At 40.1% G+C, this 25,016-nt stretch overlaps 1 protein-coding gene across 4 annotated transcripts in view; it reads left to right on the top strand.

Annotated features, from left to right (window-relative positions):
- The window catches only part of CDC14A (cell division cycle 14A), a 189,508-nt gene that overhangs the window by 9,749 nt on the left and 154,743 nt on the right, over positions 1-25,016 (top strand). For all 4 annotated transcript variants that reach the window (XM_020906073.2, XM_020906074.2, XM_020906072.2 and 1 more), the window contains exon 3: positions 20,468-20,543. In XM_020906073.2, the coding sequence (XP_020761732.1) occupies positions 20,468-20,543 (76 nt within the window). The remainder of the gene's footprint in view (positions 1-20,467; positions 20,544-25,016) is intronic.

The following is a 25,016-nucleotide window of genomic DNA, read 5'->3' as shown; positions in this document are numbered from 1 at the left end:
ATTCTGTAATAGGCATGTGAATCAGTCACAGGGCATTTATTGAAGCACCTGCAGAGTACAGGGCAGTGTGTGTATTACAGGTGCTTCAGCTTCACGGTTCACAAGGCTTCTGCTGTATCTCAGGATGTTTTTGTTTGTGTAGCTCATATTTGGAAAGTGGGACTCACTTAGCTGAGTCCCAGTCATATCTATGAGTAAGATTTTACCTGGGTGGTAAATTGCTGCGTTATTTTATTTGAGTGTCTCAAGCGTCATTGCATTATTATTTTTGGCCTTTGAGGAAGTGCTATAGGAGTGCTAATTTACATTCTTTGGTTACTTTGGCTTTGTGGGATTAGGATTTAAGAGTGAAAGATGCATGTAGGGAACTGTTTTCTCTCATTTAATTCAAAGAGAGAGAAGTCTTGATTTAATAAAAGCAACATAATAGTAAGGAATAAGAAGGCTGAGTTGGCTTGATTATGTCCTTTTATTAAAAGAGCTGGTGTTTCAGGGTAGTCAATATATTCTAACAGAAAATTTTACTTTCTTGTTGCTTTAACCAAATGTCCAATTACATGAACATAGTTAAATAAACTGTATTCATTATAGAAAGTGTCCTAGGGCTTGTGCTGTTAAGGGGGTTTTTGGGAGTTCTGCCTAAGGATTTGTGAGTACCACCAGGCGTTCGAAAAGTGAGAGTATTCTCGACCATCCAGAGCATATCTTTTCTTTGAGGGAAAACAGTCTTTAATTGTCACTTCATCAGAGGGATTCATGAAACTGATGTCTTCAGGACATTTCTCTTACTGGTGCTGGGAGCAGGATGCTCCTTGAATGGCTGAAGCCAAAGTGGGAATGAAAGAGCCCTTTGCCGCTGCTCTTGAATGCCCAGAGCTGCTTCTGCAAAGAGGCCTGAATCCGTGGTGTCAGATTGCAGCTCTGCTCCTAGACCGAATGGAGTGCAGCACTGCCTGCTCCCCGACCTCAGGTACCTGGATGATGTCACTGCCAGCAGTGTTTCTGGGGTATTCATTCTCTTGTTGTCAGTGTGCATTGTTATTGCTTTCTTTTTTGTGTGTAGAGTTTGGGGACCTCCCATGAGTCTGAGGGTAGGGACAGTGTATATTATGTTCAGTTCTTCAGTGATGTGCTGGAGGTTAATATGTCACTGAATAAACCCCGGGCATTAAGATCTCAGTTGCTTCTTTTGGGATTGCTAGATGATAGATCTAGATCTAACAAGAAATTACGTTTAGTCAACTGAACACAGTGTTCAGTGGTTTGATTCTGTTACTGATATATGAGGAAAGATTTCTGTGTGATTTTAATGTTAGCAGTTTAGGATAGGACTTCAAATCACATTCTTCTTATACTGATTCTACTGTATTTCTATAAAGAAAGACTTGCTGGAAAGACCATCCAGTTTATATTGTGAAATTTTGATGTCATTTGAAACTTTGATAAGGACTTCAGTCTGCGCGGTGTGTACTTCTTTTTGTTGAGTTGCTCAACTACTGTGCCACAGGAGTAGCTATAGTTCTGATCACCCACAACTCCATTTTTTGGTCACCTTGAACATTATACAGGGTTAGATGATGTAGTGAATACAATGAAGATGAATACACATTACCTTCACGGAGCTCCAGAAAGACAGGACTGCAGTGAGAGAGAGAGAAAAGATAACTGCCATAGACCCACATACCCCCCTGGGCTGGGGAGAATTCACGGCCGGGGGAGCACATTTGGTTGAGGGGTTCAGAAAAGGCTTCATGGAGGAGTTAAGACTGGCTTGCAGAATGGACAGAGATGGGAGAAGAGAGATCCCAGAAGCAGGAATAGCAAGGATGAAGAGGGAGGCTCTAGAGTGTCTTCAGGGAATAGTGAGACCTCTGGTTTGTCTGGTGTGTATACAGGTTCAACTTCAATCTGAAGTTGAAAGGTCAGCTGAGCAGATTGAGTGCCAGGGTCCCTTAGTATGCCATGGGACTCTCTTGAGGATTTGAGGGCAGTCCAGGGTATGACTGGTCCTATCCTAGCTGCAAATAATGGCACATTTCATCGAGGATTTAAATGCATGTCAGGTGCTCGGTGCTCCACAACTAATATTTTATTTTGACATCGGTTTTTAGGCAGTTGCTGTTACTATCCTTAGTGTGCAAACGATGAGAATAAGGGACAGAGGTTAGGTAAATTGCCCAAGGTCACAGAAGTAAGAAGTAGTGGATCTGGAATTGGAAATAGAGTCCTCTAGTTCTGGAGTACGTATGTGTGTTCTGTGCTCAGTCGCTCAGTTGTGTTTGACTCTTTGCAACCCTTTGGACTGTAGCCCTCCAGATGCCTCTGTCTGTGGGATTCTCCAGACAAGAATATTGGAGTGGGTTGCTGTTTCCTCGTCCAGGGGATCTTCCTGACCCAGGGGCTGAACCCAAGTCTCCTGTGTCTTCTGCATTGAAGGCAGATCCTTTACCACTGAGCCATCTGAGAAACCCTAGAGTATATATATCTTCTCTCAAAAAATTAATATGATAGCATCATTTTGGATGGATTAGAGAGGAAGTAGAACCTGCTTAGAGAAATTCTGAAATGTTCAGGGGGATGAAATTAATGCCTCGATTAGAACTGGTGGCAATGGTGGTGGAAAGAAGAGCTCTGAATCCATGTGACTTGGCAACATATCAGGTGCATGGGTTGGTGTGGTGCTGAGGAAAAAGAGGGGTCCAAGAAGTCTTTAAGACAGCTTGGGTCACAGTGAACCTGCTGGGACCACTGACTGAAACAAGAAGTAGGGCAGAAGAACTGGCTTTCGTGGGGAGATCAGGCGTTGCCTATTGGTCAGGTTGGAGGGAGGGAGTTTATGGGATGTGCACATCAGGGTTGAATATCACATAAATTAGAAGTCCTTAAATTTGGAGGTTTTCCTCCAAAAGATGATAAAGCTGTGAGGATGATGTAATTTCTGGGAGATGGAGAAAAATATCAAGGGCTGTATTTCATAGGCATGGCCAGGATGAGAGGAACCAAGGGAAAGAGGTAGTAATAAGCAGTCAAAAAGATGGATCAGCGCTGAAGGAGAGAGAAGAGAGGGGAGAGGAAGAGAGGAACAGACGCAGTGGCATCCATCTCGTCAGCGTTGCTTTTAGGATGTGTTGAATTAGAGAGACTGCAGAGACCTTTGAAGGACGAGTAATATCGGATTCTATTATTCTATCAGAAGTAATATCAAATTCTTCTATGACAGATAGCTTATGGTGAGGAAAACCTGGACTATCATATCAGATTGTAATTCTCTAAGGAAAGCAGAGGGCTTCCCTGGTGGCTCAGCAGTAAAGAATCTGCCTGCAATGCAGGAGCCTCAGCAGACGCAGGTTCGATCCCTGGGTTGGGAAGATCCCCTGGAGGAGGGCATGGCAACCCACTCCAGTATTCTTGCCTAATTCCATGGAATAACATGGACAGAGGACCCTGATGGGCCATAGTCCATAGGGTCACAAAGAGTCAGACACGACTGAACCGACTTAGCATGCCTGCAAGGAAAGGAGATTATTAGTATATGTGATCACACAGGGCCTTATACAGCCCTCTACCTATTTATGGAACGTATAAGTGAAATGCTGCCTTTCTGGCTAAATTATCATCCTGGAAAAGCAACTGTTATTTTTTGAATTAAATAAATCAACAAATACTTAAATAGTAAGTCTTTGTTCCTCTTAAAGGAACTAAAGGTAAAATTTCTCCCAGCTAAAATTTTAGAACTGATTTCAAGCTGACTTTGCCTGTGGGGTTGTTGGAGTGGGGTGTCCGCTGTAGTGATAGCCCACACCTCTGAGTTGGATCTGGGAAGGCAGTAAAGGCCCTGAAGTTTCTTAATCCTGGTTTGGTGGCTACCAGCTGTCAGGGAAGGAGGCATAGATTGGCAACCCAGACCCACAGGTGCATCTGCTACCCGCCCCCCCCACCCCCCAGCAACTGCCCGAGAAGCTAGTGGAGAAGGGTTAACAAAGTGGCCTTATGAGATCCCAACTATCTATCAGAAATGAATTTTCTCTTTGAATTTTAAACAGAGGTTACCACATTAGTATAAAGGCATGAGCAATTTTACTAAAATGTGGTTGATAATAAGGCATACATTTATCCTTGGGTTATGATTTCACAGATCAGAACTAAAATCAGTATAAACTACCACACTTGTGGGGAAAATATAACCCCCAGAAAAGGGAGCCTTTTAAAGATTTGTCTGTATTTGATTAAGCTACAAATAATGCACCACTTTCCAGAAAGGCCAGTTCTTTGGTTTTGGAATTGGGCCGTGTAATCCAAATAGAGGCTTACTTTTTATAACTTGGCTCAAATTCCTTTTGGCTCAAAAGTTAGCAAAATCAAATATGTTAATTGCTATAACTTTGTGGGCCCCTCCTAGCAGTGATGGGTATAGAGTTGAATGTTTTTGCTTAGAAAGGAGACTGTAGAAGTCTTGTCCATTTTCGTTTCTTCTGTCTTCGTGTTTGCAAAGGTACTGAAAATTCAGGAGAGAACTCTTCATGGACATACTCTGGGGACTGCATATTAAGCAGTTTCTGAAATGATTCAAAGAATTTCACCAAATGTTTTAGCATGGAAGAATGAGCAGCCTCTAATGAGGACTAATTAACTAACTTGAAGATTTAAATAATTTAAAATGTCCAATTTTCACTTAAACTTTATTAAAATAGCCTGATAGTAATACAACTGGTAATTTGGGGATAAATAATTTATAAAAGAATGATTTCTTATATGTAGCTTGTAGCATAGGCTTGAGTTGACGTGTAAGACTAGGACATCTTTGAGAGAAAGACAGAAAAACTTCTCTTGCCCAGAAATATTGTAGGAATAGAAAATTTAGGTTAGATAGAGGTAGGAAGAAACCCTTTTGGTTTTTCAGTTTTTATTTAGAATTTAATGTGTAACAAGTAGGCTAATGTCACGGAAAGCTGAATGCCACCTAAGCATATGAACATACCCAGATATACACAGATATGTGATCTTGTATAGAGCCTTGAAAGTGAAAGTTTCTCAGTTGTGTCTGACTCTGTGGCCCATGGACTGTAGCCCATCAGACACCTCTGTCCGTGAAATTCTCCAAGCAAGAGTGCTAGAGTGGGTAGCCGTTCCCTTCTCCAGGGGATCTTCCTGACCCAAGGATCAAACCTGAGTCTCCTGCACTGAGGCAGTTTCTTTACCTTCTCAACCACCAGGGAAGCCCCTGGGCCTAGAGCCTTAGGCCATCATTTGGTAGCTCAAATCTCATTATAAATTGCTATGATATAGACAGAACAGGAGATACAGTTGAATTCAGGGAGACACATTTCACCGTGAGAATAAAAATAAAATTACAGCAACAGCTAATATTTATAGTCCCATGATTTATAGTTCTATGACAAGCAATGTTCTTTATATACATTAACTCAATCTTGGGAACAACCCTAGGAGTTAGGTGCTATTATTGTTACCACTTTATGGATGAGGAAACTGAGACCCAGAGAGGATTATATAGAGCTGAAGGTCATTGAGCTAGTAAATTTACCCTGAAGTCACGCTCTCGTGCTTCCAGCAAGTTCCCATTTGTCCTGAGCCTGAGGCTGGTAAAGAGGGTGGAGAACAGCTTTGCCCCTCCCTGGTTCATGTGACCCTTCTAACTTGAGTGGTGATGGCTTTGGCAAGGAATGGGCTGCTGACATTGTGTACACCAACTTATGTCCAGGCAGTATTTGGATATGTGTGGTAGTAATTAAAATGTTTTCCTGCAACTCCACTTCTGTGGATATGAATTTGCTTTTTCTCCTTTCAGTGGACTGCCCTCCCTAAAAGAGAGAGAGAAAATAAATTGAGTTAATTATCATTGTATGTTAGTAGGAGAGGTGAAAAGAAAAGAAGCCTAGTTTTTATAAGCTTAAGAAAATTCTTTGCAGGCAGACTGTGAAATGTTCTTGCTGCTTAACTAGTGTCACTTAAGATGTAATGATTTTTGCATAGAATTTTCCTAAAAACTCAGAAAACTCTTAACTTTTAAAAGGTTGTATAGGTTTCTACTTTCTTCCCCTTTTCTCCTTTCTCTCATCCTAATCTTGCAGAAATAACACAGTTTTGTTCAGGGCCACTTTTTCCATTCTCTGTTTTGAACACAAGTTTTAGGCGTGTGCTTATGTATATGTACCTGTGTATATAACCAGGATTATCATGCTGTATATATCATGAGGAAATAGATATCTGTATACTTTCACCAGTCAGTTCTTAATTCTGTGGCCTGCTAGAGTCAACTTTTACTATCAGGATACTGATTTATTAAATACTTGCTCTTTTGACCCTTTTGGTAGTCACAGTGGGGTCCTTAATTTCTGTTCTTCATGAGGACAAATTGTTACTTAGCTCTTTCAATCTGCTTGAGGCAAGCTTGGTGAAGATGCAAAATGTAACTGAGGTGCTGAGGGCTCAGTTAAAACCGACAGGGCTAGTCTTAATCAGGCCACCTGAGAAGGGATTCAGATGGACTGGAGGAGAATCCTGTGAGGAGCTGTGTGCTCTCCAAGTTCTTTTGCTGGCCAAGTCACCACAGGGCGGCTTCATTATTGTGTTTGAAGTAGATCCCTAAGACATCAGATGTTCTCATTTGTAAGTTCATAAACATTCCAAAGCCGAAAGTAAATGACTTACACTTAGCCACAGCTTAATGCATCTTTGTGCTTTAAAGAGAAAGAGAAAGAAAAAAAGACTCTTGACATGTTTTAAGGGAAGTGAAAAAAGCGTAGTTTAAAAGTTGTAGGTGGTTGGAAATCGAGGAAACAATGCCAGTCCTGGGGTTGATACTTTGTACTTCCACTGCAGAGGCATGGGTTTGATCCCTGGAGGAACTAGGATCCCTCATGCCGCATGGCGAGGCCAAAAAAAAAAAAAAAAAAATCCCCACTCCCCCCAAAACAAACAAACAAAATATTTAGATGGGATAAATTTTGGTACAGAGCAGTATGCTAATGCTTAAGGGATACACAAATACAGAAAGAAGGAAGTGTAAAGAAATACAGTGCAAGGCGAGAAATGACAAAAGTTGTAAACGAATATATTAAAAACCCAAGAAAGGAAGAGATTACTTACCAGAGTGATAAAGACGTCATAGAGTGATATTTGAACTAGCTTTTGAAGGGTGTGTAAGAGCAATCAGTATATTTTGTGATATCTGTGAGGACAAGTGCTGCCTATTTTTGCTCACCACTGTATACATATATCTAGCACGGAGCCTGGCTTAGAGGGTGTACAAGAAATTTTAGCAGAATGAATGAGAGAAGAAGGAAAGAAAGATTTCAGTGTTGGGGAACAGCAAGATTTTGTTAGGTGAGGCAAAATACTTCAAGTGCAGAGAAGTCATGGACGCATGAGTGGGGACTGGCTTATGGAAAGCTGTTTGGATCTCAGTTCTGCTGGTTTATGAATGACCGGGAGACTGAACAGAGCTCTGCTTAGGATACTCCCTAAGCACACAGCTCCTCACAGGATTCTCCTCCAATCCATCTGAATCCCTTCTCAGGCTGCCTGATTAAGACTAGCCCTGTCAGTTTTAACTGAGCCCTCAGCACCTCAGTTACATTTTGCATTTTCACCAAGCTTGCCTGGAGCAAATTGAAATGACTGGGAGGCGTGGCAAGACTGGATTATGGTTACAAGCAACGGAAACAGAAAGGCTAGGTGGGAGAGAGGCTAGAGGGGGTGAATTGACTGTATTTGAGGCCTTTGAGGGGTCAGGGCAATTGAAGGTCAAGTTCAAGATTTCTGGTTTGGGTGATTGGGAGGAAGTGAGACCTTAAAGTAGGGCATGCATGTAAATCAGAAGGAGAAGCTACCTTTTTGTTGCTTTATTTGGGGGATGGGGAAGGGAAGTGAAAAGGAGAGGAGTCATTGTCTTTTGTGATCTTTAAGCAGAAAATAGACAATGCCTGCCCTGGATATCTAGCTATTTGCTTGTTTTAAAAATCCGGGGAGGTGGGTGGGACAGCTGATCTCAAGTTCCTTTCTGGCTCACTGATTTGAAGTGGGCTTAAGTGTGGAGTTCATTGTTTCTTTAAAAAATTTTTAAGCTTTAATTTCGATTTACATTAAAAAAGTTGGTTTTGTTAATCGACCCAATACTTCCAGGACCACCAAAGAATCAGATGTTGAATGAGAACTATCAAAAATATTATTTTATTTATTAAAGCATGTAATAATCCCAGTCTTTGACAAACTTGGAATCATCTGGTAAAGCATCACAATTATTTGTGATAGTCAGTGAATTCCTTTATGGGAAACAGTTTCATAAAAGATAGTTTTTGAATAAAGTGTTTTATTTATTAATTTAATATTTTGGTGTTAAAGATCTTCATGTCCTATTGATGAACTGAAGAATTTGCTAGTTTGGACATGTTCTTTTTTTTTTTTTTTTAAGTTGGCCCTTGTAATTATTTATTATTAGAAAATGTAAAGAATTTATGAACCAAATTTTAGGTATTCCACATTTTTATGCATGCATCATATTAAATTGCTAAACCCATAATTAGTTTTATGCTAAAAGATTTTACTAAAAATTCAGTCTTATAAAAATAATATGGACATGTTCTTTTATAAAATTTAATTTTCTTTTGAAGACCAGAAGAGATGGTATATTTCAAATTTGCTCTCCTTGCTAGATATACTCTTACAACGCATTTATCTAGTCTTGTCTGGGAATGTGGCATTTCAGTCGGGCAGCTTCTACAAAAAGATGGAAAATTACATCTTGAAATATCAAAGTAGTTTTATAATTTATGGGAACCTTTCTAAAATGAATCTACATTGTTGCTTTCTTAAAGAATTTACTGATTATGATTTATTTTTTCTGTAAGACTTTATTACTATGAGTACATTGGTTGTACAGTTTCATTGTAATTCAGGTATAGTTTTAGGAGCTCCTAAAGGTGGCTGAGGCAGTAAAGAATCTGCCTGCAATGTGGGAAATCTGGGTTTGATCCCTGGGTTGGAAGATCCCCTGGAGTAGGAAATGGCAACCCACTCCAGAATTCTTGCCTGGAAAATTCTGTGGGCAGGGAACCCTGGTGGGCTACAGTCAACAGGTTGCAAAGAGTGGGACACGATTGAGCACCTGAGTGACTGATCACAGCACAGCACAAGGAATAAAGAGATCTCTGCTTAAGCATCAGATTTGGTAAACATCTTTTATCTTTTGGTGTTTTTAATCTAGTTAGTTTTTGTTGATGAATAACTCACTGAGTACTTCCTAGGTGCTACTTACTGTTGGATTGTGTACAGTTGCTCAGTTGTGTCTGACTTCGAGATCCCATGGACTGTAGCCCACCAGGCTCCTCTATCCGTGGGATTCTTCAGGCATCCTGGAGTGGGTTGCCATGCCCTTCTCCAGGGGATCTTTCTGGCCCAGGGATACAACCCAGGTGCTCACATTGTGGGCAGATTCTTTTCAGTTTGAGCTATTAGCTTTTGACATTTCTATCAATGTACCAGCAGCCACCAATAGTTGCCTCCTGCCTATGGTCTGTCTGATGAGTCTAATATGCTATGGGCATAGAAACCAGATATCACATTTTATTAGCCTTTGGTGCAGTATAAGGCTAAGTAGACTTCAAGTTAGCCAGAGACTCTCAAATGTTGCTAAAAGGCATGGGTTTGTGGTAGCCTTTAAAAGAAATAATATGACTTTGTTTTTTGGCTTGCTTGTTATTCTCATTTATATTCCTGATTGGGATTTCTGAATTGAGGATCCTTGTATAACTGATTTCTTATTCTACACACTTCTTTTTCTTTTAAGAGAGTGTGAAATTGATTCAGCATTTATCCTTAGTCCTCATAATCAAATTGTTGATCATCTGCAGCTGAAGTAATCTGAAAAGCTAAAAGCATTTTATTTTTAATCTAAGTGTGATGCAAAGAAAAAGGGTCAAAAATGTCTCTTCTAGGGAGCTGTGAATAGTGGGATTATAAAATAGTGCCTTTTCTGTTCTGCCAGACACTTCAGTGTCAAATGTACTTCATTCTATGTGCTCTATAGCATATTGCCTACAGCTCTAGAAAACTCAAAAGTAAAGTTTTAGGATGATTTTAGCTTGGCAAGACTCTCAGATACCACTGAAGGGGCTGCTAAGCAAAAAAAAGAAGGAGTTGGGATGATGTATAGTTGGGGTGAGTCTTTTTAGACTGGGGGCCACTTCTGAAACAGGTCACATTTAGAGCAAGCCAGACTCTGTGTGACCCTATGGACTGTAGCCCACCAGGTTTTTATGTCCATGGGATTTTCCAGGCAAGAACACTGGAGTGGGTTGCTCTGCCCTCCTCCAGGGGATCTTCTAGACCCAGAGATTGAACCCGCATCTCTGGCATCTCCTGCATTGGCAGGTAGGTTCTTTACCACTTGCACCACTTGGGAAACCCTAGTAATGAAGATATAGGCATAGGGTAGACTGTGGCAGGGGGAAGAAATGGGTGTCCCTCAATTCTCCCTGCACTAGAGAGGTGGATGACCTCCCATTTTCTATCTCCTTCCCTATCCTTTCCTTCTTAGGTTATTTTTTGTCAATTTTTTTCTGTCTAGTCCAGTTTTGTACCCAAAGCCAATACAGTGTGCTACCTGATATCTTTCCCTAGATTTAACCTGGTTTAGAGGGATTAAATGGAAGAAGACAATAGTTTTGCAGATGAACCAGTCACGTCAACATTTCATTCATTTACTGTGCCATTTCATTCATCTCTGTGCCAGGTGCTAGGAATACATTACTGAGCAGATTTTAACCCAGCCCTTGTTCTCATGGAGTTAATTGTCTGGTGGGCCTTAGAGAGGCTATTAATGAATATTCAGATATCAGACAGTTTGTAAACTCTCTCAAGGAAAGACCTATGATTCTTTGGAAGCACATAAGAATAGAACCTGGCCTGTAGGATGGAGTGGTGTGTGTATGTGTGAAGTTGGGTGAGGGTAGAGGTAGGGATACAGATGGAGGAGGGATCAGAGAAGAATTTCCTGAGGAAGTGTGACTGGAGCTGAGTCCTGAAGGGTAAATGGGTGTCAATTAGGCCAAGGAGGGTAATGTGCTAAGGGCCTGAGGCAGGAATGAAAAGAAGTAGTTTGCTTGGAGCTTACTAGTACTGAAATGGAAGTGGTACAAAATGAGGCCCCAAAGAGAAATAGGTGGGGGCTACATCATCCTGGCCTCACAGACAAGTTTCAGGGTTTTGGTTTTAATTCCAAGAGTTTAGAGAGGCAATGTGATCATTGCCAGATGTTAGGGTAATTATTTTCCTTTCCAGGGCCTCCCTTGCTTTATGACATGTGACGAGGGTTAGTCTTTTATGTACAGGGGATCAGTCACCAATCTGTTTTCTACCAAAGTCACATGTATACTCTCTGCATAGCTCTTTTGCCTTTAATACCTGCCACTGAATAAAGGGGTTAATTTACACTGCTTGAGAATATTTCTATGGGAGTGAATTTTAATCTTGCCAGTGCATTCCTGAAGTCTCTTTTTGTTTTCATTAATCTGAGACTCAAAGTGGGAGTGTTTAATTAATTGACTTGCTTCAAAAAGGGAAGTCACAGGATTACAGACCTTGGTGCTGAAGGTTCTCTGATATTTAGTCTTGTCTTCATTGTTGTTGTTGTTGTTCAGTCGCTAAGTTGTGTTCCGTTCTACTCTTCGCAACCCCATGAACTGCAGCACTCCAGGCTTCCATGCCCTTCATTATCTTCCAGAGTTTGCTCAAATTCATGTTTGTTGAGTCAGTGATGCCATCCAACCATCTCATCCCCTGCCACCTCCTTCTCTTTTTGCCCTCAATCTTTCCCATCATCAAAGTCTTCCAGTGAGTCAGCTCTTCACATCAGGTGGCCAGAGTATTAGAGCTTCAGCTTCAGCATCAGTCCTTTCAATGAGTATTCAGGGCTGTTTTCCTTTAGGATTGACTGTTTGCTCCCTGCTCAGTCCAAGGGACTCTCAAGAGTCTTCTCCAGCTCCACAGTTTGAAAGCATCAAATTCTCCGAAGCTCAGCCTTCTTTATGGTTCAACTCTCACATCTGCACATGACTGCTGGAAAAACCATAGTTTTGAATATATGGACCTTTGTCAGCAAAATGATGTCTCTGCTTTTTAATATGCTGTCTAGGTTTGTCACATAACTTTCCTTCCAAGGAGTATCTTTTAATTTTATGGCTGCAGTCACTGTCTGCAATGATTTTTGAAAATAAAATCTGTCACTGCTTCCACTTTTTCTCCTCTGTTTGCCATGAAGTGATGGGACCAGATACCATGATCTTAGTTTTTTGAATGATGAGTTTCAAGCCAACTTTTTCACTCTCCTCTTTCACCCTCATTAAGAGGCGGCTGTTTAATTCCTCTTCATTTTCTGCCATTAAAGTGATATCACCTGCATGTCTGAGGTTGTTGATATTTCTCCCAGCAATCTCAATTCTAGTTTGTGATTCATCCAGCCCAATATTTCTCATGATGTACTCTGCATGGAAGTTAAATAAGCAGGATGACAATATACAGCCTTGACATACTCCCTTCCCAATTTGGAACCAGTCTGTTGTTCCATGTCCGATTCTAACTGTTGCTTCTTGACCTGCATACAGGTTTCTCTTTGGCTTTAAGGCAAAGTGGCAGCACTAACCCATTTTACAGAAGCAGCAGCTGGAGTCTTGGGTGGCCCCACTACTTTCCCCAGGTTAATAAGTTAGTAGGTGGAGAAGGGTTCCGCGTATTCCCAGTGTTTTGTATTTGGACGTCCTTAAAACCCTGGATAATGCACCAAAAGACAGGAGTGAGAGTTGATGTTGGGATTCTCTCCTTTCTTTGTGATCTCAACAAATGTCAGACTTTATGTAGGTAAATAAATAGTAGTGATGTCAAGGTTTCCTATCTTATAAAGCTTCTCTCTGAACTGTTGGTTTGTTCTCTGGCTATGTTGAAAGCACAGTGAATTTCAGGGAGAAAACTGTGAGGGTCTTCCCCTTCTCTGAGGGGGATACTCTGAGGGACATGCTTTCTGAACCCAGACCCAACACACTGAGAGAGCAGACTGCATCAGTTAGAGTGAGTAGATCTTGAGAGACATTTGAACTGTTGAATAGTTTGTCCAATATGGATAAACAGAGTCATGAACTATCTAGACTATTTTAATATATATTCTATAATAGTCATATAGAAATGACTGTGATAGAAAAATGTAATATAATATAATAGGCGGAAAGCTAATTGAGCATTTTCATTCAATAGATGAGAATGTAGAGTTGCAGAGAGGCTAAGACTTCAGCCCAGGGACATTGAGTGGTTCAGTTGGGACTGGAACCCCTTGCTTTCCAATGGTCTTTAGTTTTCCATCCATCTGTAGTTGACTGATGTGTGGCTGGGAAGCTTCTTAGATGTGTAGCTTTTCTTCCCTAGGAAGTTGACATCCTTGTGACTGTGGTTTATTATACACGAGCAACAACTCAGAATTGTACTTTGATCTTAGGCTAGTGTTTGCTGAGCATTTGAGGCCTTTTTGAATTTTGTTTGTTGTGAGTTTCAGCTACGTACAGGATTTTTATCATCAGACTGGAGGGATGCTGATAAATTTTAGTAATAGGGGAAATATTAGGTGTAGCATGTAGCCTAGAGGACTGTGCTGATTAATTTCACCTAAATTTTGCACATATGTACATACATATACATGCACACATATCACTGTCCTTTGGAGGAGACTGCTGTCTTAGTGCTTATCGGCGGTCATTATGTTTCCTTGTCTGTCTTTGGGTGATGAGCTCCTCGTGGATAAGGACTGGTGGTCAGCAGGTTCTCAGTGATATCTGAGTAATGGAGTGAATGAATAGACAAAACATGTCAGCAGTGCTGATAAAAAAAAATTGCAGAGTTGGCATGCCTTATAATGATCTTACAGACTTTTAAATATTTTTGGTATGGACAGCACCATTTAATTAATATGTTAACTTTTACTGCCTTGCTCAGAGTAGGTGGGCAAAATTCTGTTTAGTGAGTGTTGCTTGGAATATAGTTTTATCTTTTTTGCTGAAGAGTTGAAAATTTTCAGAGGAAACTTCTGATACATAGAATAAGGTATCAGAAGGGAGGGGACATAGGTATACCTGTGGCTGATTCATGTTGATGTATGGCAGAGACCAACACAATGTTGTAAAGCAATTATCCTCCAATTGAAAAAAGAATAAAAAGAATAAAACACAACTGTACTGTAAACAAAACAATGATTCCTTTAGGAACAGACCCACTTAAATTAGAGTTTGTTAGAAAAGCCAAACACAACCCAAACTAATGATACATCGTACGTGTCATGAATCTCATGAGAAGGGGTAGACGTGTTGGGTATAATAGAAATGCTTCTAGGCCCGATTTTTTTTTAAATTTAATTTTTGGGCACACCCTGCAGCTTAGGTCCCTGACATGGTGCCCCTTGCACTGGAAGGTGGAGTCTTTAAGCACTGGACCGTGGGGGAAGTTCCTAGGCTTAACTTCCATTTCCTTCAAATCAGTGGGTCATGGGTGAGCCTGATCAACATTTGCTCTGTCCTTGGGCTCCCATTTCTTCATCCTATCCACATGACCTTCTTTTCCCTTTCTTCCCCACTTGTAGGACTCCAGTTATTTTAATTTCTTTTCTATCAAAACAGGGAAGAATTTGATTTTAGCTATTTAACACTTACTGAATAAAAGTAAGTTGATTTTCACTTAATAATTCAGGAGTTTCATTCTTGATATTGACCTATAATTTGCCGACCTTACAAGGGGAAATTTATATATAGATACAACATATATTGGAAAAGGAAATGGCAACCCACTCTAGAGGAATACTGGGAAATCCCATGGACAGAGGAGGCTGGTGGGCTATAGTCCATGGGGTTGTGAAAGAGTCAGACACAACTTAGCAACTAAACAACAACATTGATATATATGTATTGATAAGGGATAGATATATAGACAAGGGATATTTACTCATGTGTTCATTCATGCATTCATTTGGAGGAGTAGCTCAGGGTATTCTACAATAATAAAATAAATACATCCATGGTTTTCCTTGCCCAAAGCAGATGTTTCCCCTCATTCTAGCAAAAGTCTGGGCCCTTGCTTGGCTGTGGCTGTGGTGACCTCCTTTCTGGGAGTTGCCAAAAAGGAGAAGACACTATCAAGGGTCATTAACCTCAGTCTTAGGAGCCCACTCAGCCCTTGGGTTTCTTTATTGCATCTCTACAGGGCTTATCTGTGCCATTTCCCCTCCCCGTTTTCAGTGTCCCCAGCTTGATGACCTTCCAGTTCTCTTCTACCCTGAGCCCAATTCTTTTTTTTTTTTAGTTCTACCAGTTTATCGCTACCAACCCATCTCCCTCCACCCTCGTGTACACATGCTCAGTCATGTAATCCCATGGACTTCAGCCCGCCAGACTCCTGTCCATGGATTTTTCCAGGCAAGAATACTGGAGTGGGTTGCCATTTCCTTCTCCACCTGAGCCCAATTCTTTTATTCTCCTGCCTCGGTTCCAAGTTACCATAGTACATATTTTATGCCTTCTAGCAAATATTTCAATTGTTACCAATTGATTTTTCTGTTTTCACATTTCCCTCTAGCTAATGGTCTGTCTTGTAAATGCATTTCCGTTTTCCCCACCTCTGGTGAGGAAAATTCTTACAAAGATACATGTTGTTGGGAGGTGTCTTCTTTGTTCCTGGTATTTTATTATACCTAAGTCAGTGACAACCTGTCTTGGTGTGAGCAGTGAGCAGCTCTTGACATTTTTGAAATGTATTTAGCTTGTTATAAAATTATATATATATACATTATATATATGCATACATCCACATGTATGGTGCTGGTGCTTTAGTCATGTCCGACTCTTTGCAACCCTATAGACTGTAGCCTGCGAGGCTCCTCTGTCCATGGAATTCTCCAGGCAAGAACACTGGGGTGGCTGTCCATGCCCTCCTCCAGGGAATCTTCCAGACCCAGGGATTGAACCTGTGTCTCTTATCTCTTGTGCAATATAAAATGACCTTAAGATAGAGTTTGTTGGCTTTATATTTGTCTGTGACAGTTCTGGACTTTGAAGATCTGTTCTGAATTACTCTTGGCTGTGCAAAATGTTTTTAAAATTATATTTATTTATCTTTGTGCTGGGTCTTCATTGCCGTGCAGGCCTTTTTTCTCTAGTTGAGGCGAGTGGGGGCTACTGTCTAGATGCGGTGTGTAGGCTTCTCACTGTGGGGTCTCCTGCTATAAAGCACAGGCTTTGGGGTGCGTGGGCTTCCGCAGCTGTGGCTCACAGGCTCTGGAGTGCGAGCTCAACCGTTGTGGTGCATGGGCTTCGTTGCTCCACAGCATGTGGAATCTTTCCAGAGCAGGGTTCCGTGTCCCCTGCATTGGCAGGCGGATTCTCAACCACTGGACCACCAGGGAAGCCCCTCTTGTTATTTTAAATAATTTCTCTATTTATTTATATATCTCTAGTAGTGTTAGTTACCCAGTCATGTCCGACTCTGTGATCCCACGGACTGTAGCCCGCTAGGCTCCTCTGTCCATGGGATTCTCCAGACAAGGATACTGGAATGGATTGCCATTCTCTTTTCCAGGGGATCTTCCCAACCCAGGGATTGAACCCAGGTTTCCTGCATTGCAAGCAGATTCTTTACTGTTTGAGTTACAGGGAAGATATATATCTCTAGTTGTTTGTTATTTTTGTTTTTGTTTCTTTTTAAAAAAATCTTGATCAGTGTCATCTCTTAGCATAGAACATTTTCTGCAGGGGTGGAAATGTTCCATTTCTGTATTGTACAACTTGGTAGACACTGGCCACATGTGGTTTTTGAACTCTTGAAATGGGCTAATAAGATGGGGGAACTGAATTTTTAATTAATTAATTTACTGAAATAAATTTATTAATTTATTAATTCAACTTCAATTAATTTAAATAGCCACATGTGGCTAGTGGCTGCCATATTGGAGAGTGCGGATCAACTTAAGAATAAGGTCTGTATTTGATTTACTTTTTCCTGTGTTATTGGAGTATACCAATTTATTTTCATGGTGTTTGGTGAAGTAAGTTTGTTCATTAACCATGTTGCTTCCAAAAGTATGCATGGCTAAGCGGGCTGTAATGTTAGAAACAGCTTTGAGTTTGGGATTGAAGTTGGCTTGTGATGGTTAGCATGAAATTAGAGTTAGATGACTTGAAGTCTTTATGCTTTCCTAAACTTTGTTCACAGTGAGTTAAAAAAGCTGAAATAATCTTAACTAAAGATTCTAGATTTACCTTGAAATTCTACATCTCAATATTTATGTTCAAGTAGCAAAAGAATCAGATATATTAGTTAAGAGTTTTTCTTACAGTAACCCAAGGACAAAGAAATCTGTGTGATAGAAACAAGGCTGCAGTCCTTGGCTTCCCTGGTGGCTCAGAGGTTAAAGTGTCTACCTGCAATGCGGGAGACCTGGGTTCAATCCCTGGTTGGGAAGATCCCCTGGAGAAGGAAATGGCAACCCACTCCAGTATTCTTGCCTGGAGAATCCCATGGATGGAGGAGCCTGGTGGGCTACAGTCCACGGGGTGACAAAGAGTCAGACACAACTGAGCGACTTCACTTTCACTTTCATTTTGCTTCTCTTAAGTGAATTCTTGTCAACAGGGCTTAACTGGTCAGTAATTAAATGTTATAGGTATAGTTCCTTTTGGATTCATGGGTATTTTGTTTATACTTAGAGCACAATATCACACTGGGGACTTTAGAAATAGATCAAGAATTTTAAATTTCAAATTGTTGCAGCTTTCCTTTTTGGCAACTCTACTCAACTCTCATGAAACCTGTGTGGAGGGACACCTAATTTTCGTGTTACCTTGAATATAAATTACATGTTACCAAAATATTGTCAAGTTGTCTGACATGGTAAAATAAACAAGTTTAGTACTCTTTGCTTAAGTAAGGCAGGAGACTGTTGGCAGATTTGTAATGACATATCTATGATAGTGTATTTTGCGTAACAGAAAAAAATTAAATAAACCCTAGTTTTTATTTAAAAAACTTAAATAAGGGTCTTTTGGGGATGCTTTTTTTGGGAAACGTGTTGATATTTAGTAAACTTACGGTCTAGGTTAAATTGAATTTGGGCATTAATGAGCAAAATATTCATAATGCAGACTTATTTCTGTCTGAATGTTGTTCAGTCGTATCTGACTCTTATGTGACCCCATGGGCTGTAGCCTGCCAGGCTCGCCTGTCCATGTGATTCTCCAGGAAAGAATGCTGGAGTGCGTAGCTGTTCCCTTCTCCAGGGTGTCTTCCCATCCCAGGGTTTGAACCCAGGTCTCTCACATTGCAGGCGGATTCTTTACCATCTGAGCCACCAGGGAAGCAGACTCATTTGTTAAAGTTTATTATGAGCAGTACATTCTTCTAAGCATATTAGGCATGAGATAATATCACCGAGTGAGAAGCTTGCACTATAGTCGGCCGGGTAGAATCCACACTTAAAAAGATAATTCATAGTATGTGATAGTACATGAAAAGAAAGTGAAAGTGAAACTTGCTCAGTCGTGTCCTTCTCGTTGCGACCCCAGGGACTATACAGTCCATGGAATTCTCCAGGCCTGAATACTGGAGTGGGTAGCCTTTCCCTTCTCCAGGGGACCTTCCCAATCCAGGGGTCGAACCCAGGTCTCCCACACCGCAGGCTGCTTCTTTACCAGCTGAGCCACAAGGGAAGCCCAAGAATACTGGAGTGGGTAGCCTTTCCCTTCTCCAGGGGACCTTCCCAATCCAGGGGTCGAACCCAGGTCTCCCACACCGCAGGCTGCTTCTTTACCAGCTGAGCCACAAGGGAAGCCCAAGAATACTGGAGTGGGTAGCCTGCCCCTTCTCCAGCAGATCTTCCTGACCCAGGAATAGACCCGGAGTCTCCTGCATAGTATGTGTTGTGGGCCAAAAGAATGGCTTAGATAAGTTTTGGGAACTTTGAGAGAAAGATGGCTAGTTTTCCCTTAGGATGAATGGAGAAGTTAGGACTTGAACTGAATTTTGTGGAATCTAGAAGGTATTAAAAAAGAAAAGGAGAACATTCCAGGCAAGGAGACCAATGTGAGCAGCAGGTTGGGTTAGGAATGTGCATGGAGTATTTGGGAATGAAGAATGGATGTTTGGAACGAAGATTCTGTGTGGGACCTGTTAGGAGAGATTGGTCTGGCAGCCAGAAGTGTGATTTCTGAGTCAAAGAATTATTCTGAAGGGAGTAAAGAGCCTTTAAACATTTTTGAACAGTGGGAGGATGTGTGAGAAGGAAGATTTTCTAAAAATTTATTTCTAGTGTGGAATATAGGTTGATTGGGCAAGAGAGAAAAAATTTAAGTACTAAAGATGTGAGATGAAGAAAGACCTGGACTTTTGTTGCCAAAGTAGGAATAGAAGAGGAAGGATGACTTAGAATAATAGCTTATTTGATATATAAGAACTAAATTAATATTTATTTGCTGCCCTATTGTGATTAGGAGTTTTCATGTCTGAGAGACTGGAAGATGGAAAATGTTTTCAGTCTGGAAGGCTGATTGGAAGGAAAGATGGGTTGAGTTCCAGGTGACAAAAGGACCCAAAGATGGAAAGTCCAGCAGGTAGTTGAAGATGGGAAAGGCTAATGCTGGATCTCAGGTTAAAAGCTGTCTGTTTTCCATGATGTTATCATTTAATTTATAATGGCAGAACTGGTGACTCTATCCTGGAGGGGATGTAAAGTAGTGGAGGGAGGGAGCTGAGCCAGGGTGTTATGGCATACAGTAAGTTTAAGGAGAATGAAACTGAAAAAAGACTGGACTTAAGGTACCTGAGAATCGAGAGCAAGGTTTGAGAGGAGCAGTTGGAATTGGAACCTAGGGTGCATGAACTTTTAAATAAAACCAGGAAGTACAGACCACATATATGTTTTGTTCATGTTGGTTCTTTCATTATCTGCTTTTTAATTTTTTTACTTAATGTCCTGGCAGGGAGATAAAAGGAGGTGGAACTCAAAGCAGTCTAAATAGTGACCTGTTATAAGACTGCTGGTGGCTCAGATGGTAAAGTGTATGCCTGCAATGTGGGAGACCCAGGTTTGATCCCTGGGTCGGGAAGATCCCCTGGAGAAGGAAATGGCAACCCACTCCAGTACTCTTGCCTGGAAAATTCCGTGGACAGAGGAACTTGGTAGGCTACAGTCCATGAGGTCCCAAAGAGTTGGACACGACTGAGCGACTTCATTTCATTTCACTTCATAGTAATTGGAGGGCATTGGCAGGGTGAAGTCACTAGTTATTTGGGTCTCTGAATCAGTTATATACTGACCCTTATTCCTGAAAATAATTGAAACTCGATTGCAACTTTAATGAAAATAAAACTGAACATTGATGTTAATGAAAATTATATTTTTACTAAATACTACTTAAAAAAATCTCAGTTTCTATGCAGATTTTGGACCTCTGAACTTGGCAATGGTGTACAGATACTGCTGTAAACTAAACAAGAAACTAAAAGTGAGTATGTGCTGATGTTTATATTTTGATATTAAACTTTTAAACTGAAATCTAACCAGTGGGATTGCTATGCACGTACCATTTAGTTAGGTAATCTTGATCTTTGGAAACTGAAGTGAGTAGTTCACCTAGAAGTTGATACTGATCTACCTGACTACACCACAAAGGACATGTTAACCTCTTTCATTTTTCAGGATCAGTGGAAACTTGAGCCATTGGAATAGTGATCTAAGAAAGAAAGCACAAATCCTTTTAGGTTGTTGTTAATGAGTCTATCAAGTTCCCTTCTAGGATGATTTTTCTGAAACCTTCAGGTCTGCTCCTAGATGCTGTTACCAGGTGATAAAAGGGGGCTGGCTCATCATTGCACAGCAGGAGTTCTGGAGCTTAAGCTTTTTCTGTCTGATCAAGATTGAAATGTTTGCGTGTTTTCTGAGTGCCGTCTCTGTAGCGTTAATAGCCGAGTGAGAATAATGAACTAGCAGCAACAGAGACTGAACTTTACCTATCATGAAAGAATTTGGGTCATCCATTCACTGTTCATCTGTATGTTTTTATTTTACATGTAGCTTCCCCCCCCTCAAATTCTAAACATGTTTGAGGAAAAGTGATATCTATACTCCTAGTTTTGGTAAACATTTCATCACATAGAAGGAAATATTTGTCTTTTTCTCTCACCTTTCTAAATGAGGATCTTAAATAAAATGTTTCAATTTGGAAGGTGAAATCTACACAGCAGTTTAAGTGTTAACCACTAAATTATAACTCAGTTTAATCTTTCTGCTGGGCACAGTGTTACTGGTGTGACAGTACAATGCCTTATACATATTATCTGCTTAGTGGTAATTTTTTTATTTGATTGATTTTAATCCAAATTAAGCATGAAAAGCAAGTCTGTCACTGAGAATTACCTGAAAAATACGAATTCACAAATTTTTGTCATTTAACTAAAAATGATAAATGGACATGGAATGAAACTAAAGAGATATTTTTAAAGTAAACAAACATGTAAGGTAAGATCTGTTGTAATCACCTTTGTAGGGAATTGATTTTGAATTTATTGTCTGACTTGAAAATGCATAGTATGTACATTTCTTTAACTGAACCTACTCAACATTTTTCAGAGAAGAAGCTACTCCCTGTAGTTTAAAAGATAAAGTTAAAAAAAGTTTTTGACGTTCAGTTTTTTATTTTTAATAAGGTTTTTATAATCACCAAGGAAGCAAATAATACCCCCAAAGGATTTAATAAAAATATTTAATGGACTTTTAATAGATAAATTAACAAGGATAAGATAACTCATAAATAATTGAAATCCTTTTCTTCCTTTTGAAGACCTGGGACTTCACTTCCTTGATTAGTAGTATGTAATTGGTATAAGCTGGGTATTATAATCAACAAAGTGGAACCAGTCTTCTATGTAGACTGAAGAGAAAGGAGTCATTATTAGGGAAACAGAACTTCTGGTCTGACTCAGTGTTCTGTATGTTGCTGTCAGTCACCCAGTCGTGTCTGGCTCTTACAGAACACTCCAGGCTTCTCTGTCTCTCACCATCTCCCAACTACATAAAAGTAGACGGATTGAATTAAGATGATTTTTCTATCATATTCCGTACTAAACAGTATGAGTAAGTGTATAAAGGACTTGTTTTGATTTGCTTTCATTTACAAAGCTTTCTTTCAACATTATATAAATTAAATAAGGTTCAGAATAGTCTTCTCGGTTCATTTCGGTGATCAGATAATCCAGTGGATGCCTGGAATGAATGACATTTTTAGCTTTAGTGCAGTTAATGGGCACCTTGTTGCTTGCTGAGGGAATGAATTTTAAATGTTAATAAGTCATGGGTTATCTCAGTAAAGCATACCAAAAGAATCTGTTTATTAGAAGAAAAAGATTTGCTTTACCAATTCAAAGCTACAGTCACTTCAGCCTTGTGGAATCTCAGTTTCCTCTAAAATAGGGATTATAGAGCTCTCAGAGAGAAGGTTGGGATTATATATGTCTAGAGGTTAGAAAACAGGTTTAAGAAAGCTTTGTGAATTTTGAAGTCCTATACAAAAGGCAGGTAACTTTTGTGAACTCTGATAGAAACTACGATAAAGACAGTTCTTCAACAAAGTTTATGAACACCTTCTCAGTTTCACAGCTATCATTTCCATGTGAGAAAGCTATCTGATATAATTTAGGAATCTAGATGACCATTGAGTCCAGCCTTCTGGTCTCATAAGTGCAGACAGGGAAGCCCTGGAGAGGCATGTGACTTGCTCAAGGATGCAAGGTAAAGTCGGGGCCAGGTTCGCAGGCCCTTGGCCACATCATTCATGCTCTTGTCTCCACCCTTCCTGGTAACCGCAGCCTCTGGTTTGTCACCTTCCTGCGCTCACCCATGCGAGCCCTGGCTCGCTTCCCCTTGCTGTCCCGCTGTGGCCTCATGGTTCCTCTGCCTCCTTTTGGCTCCAGTGACTGTTCCTGCCACTCTGGCTGCTTTGCCTCCAGGAACCAGACTCTAGGCTTTCTGATGCTGAACGTGCCCTCCTTGTTACGTGCCTCCCACGTTGTCTGTCTGAGCCTTCTGTAATCTCCAGACCTCAGTCTCCCTGTTCCTTTCACTCCCTATCCCGTCAGCTGCCTTCTGATGTCCTTGTCTGCAGCCCGTGATCACTCATTTTGATGAGACCTTTGGCACCTTCCATGCCTTTTGACTTTCTCACCTTGACAACTCCCACCCTTCCTGGCAGGTGATTTCATGCACCAATTTACTGATTTACTGAAGATTGCAGTCCCCCGGCCTCTGCCAGCCTTGTACTTTACCCCAGTCATATTGCTGCTCCACACAATTGCATGTGACATCTAGTCTGACTGTGAAGTGCCCTTGCCCTCTGATAACCCCTCATTCCTTAAGACCTTGTTCTGGCACCATTGTGTTTTGTGAGCATCTCTTTGTGCCGTGAGACAAGGGGGGAGGTGCTGCCTTGTTTTCCCAGAATTCTCTGTGTCTATCTCTATTATTGATGAGTTTTAATTTTACCTGAAATTATCATTTCAGTTCTAATTTGCACTTTTTAATTGCATCTCTTTTTTTCACTAGACTTTGAGCTCCTAGAGGATAGAGGCATGCATTACAATTTTGTGTCTCCACATGTCCAGCACAAGGACGCTAAACACAAAGAAACCTGTTGATCTTATTATGACCCCATGACTTAGACATCCTCTTTTCTCTTGCCTCAAGAAGTTTCAGTAACCTGCCCTCAGCATTTTACATCCTCAGTGTGTACTGATTCCTCAATCATTTGCCATTACACCTTTGCCTACCTTGCCCTACTGAAACTGCTCTAGTGACATCGTAAATACCCAGTCTGATGGCACTGACATAGTCCTCAAAGTCCTTTACTTCTCTGAGTAATTGGCACTATTTTAACAAATAATAGCTTCTTAGAATTCTTCTTCTGTGTGATTTCCTATCTCTTTTAGGTGCATTTTATTTTCTACTTTGGAAATTTTCATTTCTCACAATAAAGTGCTCATGATTTTTTCCCCTTTCTTTGATACCTTATGTAGATAGGTAATATTTTACAGTACATTCTATTTATCTCAAACCCAAATTTCTTATTTTTATATGTTAAAAGATTTTTTTCAAGTTGATGATTTGAGGTGATTTATTGCTGTTTTTGTGTGTGTATGTGTGAGTATGCATTCTATTCCCAATGGCCTTTGTTTAAATTTTGTGAATTAAAATGGAGAGTCATTCATCAAATGTCTGCTTAGATTGAAAAACCAAAACCAGAAACCACCATCACCAGCAGAAACCCTGTTTCTTATTTTAAACTGTATTTTAAAAAGAGTAAAAATTAAGAGTTATACAGTAATGGGTTGTAGTTTGTTATTTCTTCTCAAGAGTTACCATAAGAGAATCAGTCAAAGAAAAAAGATTTAATGAAGCGAGAACAATTTGCAAAACTGTGTACATTATTTAATTTAAAATGTCTTCAATGATTAATAGGCTAGATCAAGAACTGTTAATCTGATATTTCAAAGAATCCATAAACTCCTGAAATTATATATAAAATTTTGTATGTGTTTACATTTTTCTTCTGATTCATAACTTTTTAATAGGTTCTCAAAGGGATTTTTGGTGCACACAATGCTAAGAACACTGGGCTGGAACATAAGTGCTTCTGAGAAGACTCTATTAATACAAGACAAAGTAGTGGTATTTTGAAAAGTAAAATACCTTTTTTCATAGTTAACCAGTTAAGAAAATCTTTCAATTACTGATTTAATAATCTGACAGTTTTATAAACATAAGATGGCTGAAATGGCTTATTCTAAAATAAATACAGTTTTAACTGTTGATTTCACTTTTTGTCAGAGAAAAATAAAACCCCAGCCTGGAGGGAAAAAAAAATCTAAGAGCATTGCTGAAAAAAGGGGACATTTTCTAGGGCACTGATTTTTCTTTTTTAATACCT

This window comes from Odocoileus virginianus, chromosome 5 (assembly GCF_023699985.2).
Source record: "Odocoileus virginianus isolate 20LAN1187 ecotype Illinois chromosome 5, Ovbor_1.2, whole genome shotgun sequence".
Classification (NCBI taxonomy): Eukaryota; Metazoa; Chordata; class Mammalia; order Artiodactyla; family Cervidae; genus Odocoileus; species Odocoileus virginianus.
Note: the sequence above shows the minus strand (reverse complement) of the source record. Positions and strands in the feature narration are given on the sequence as shown.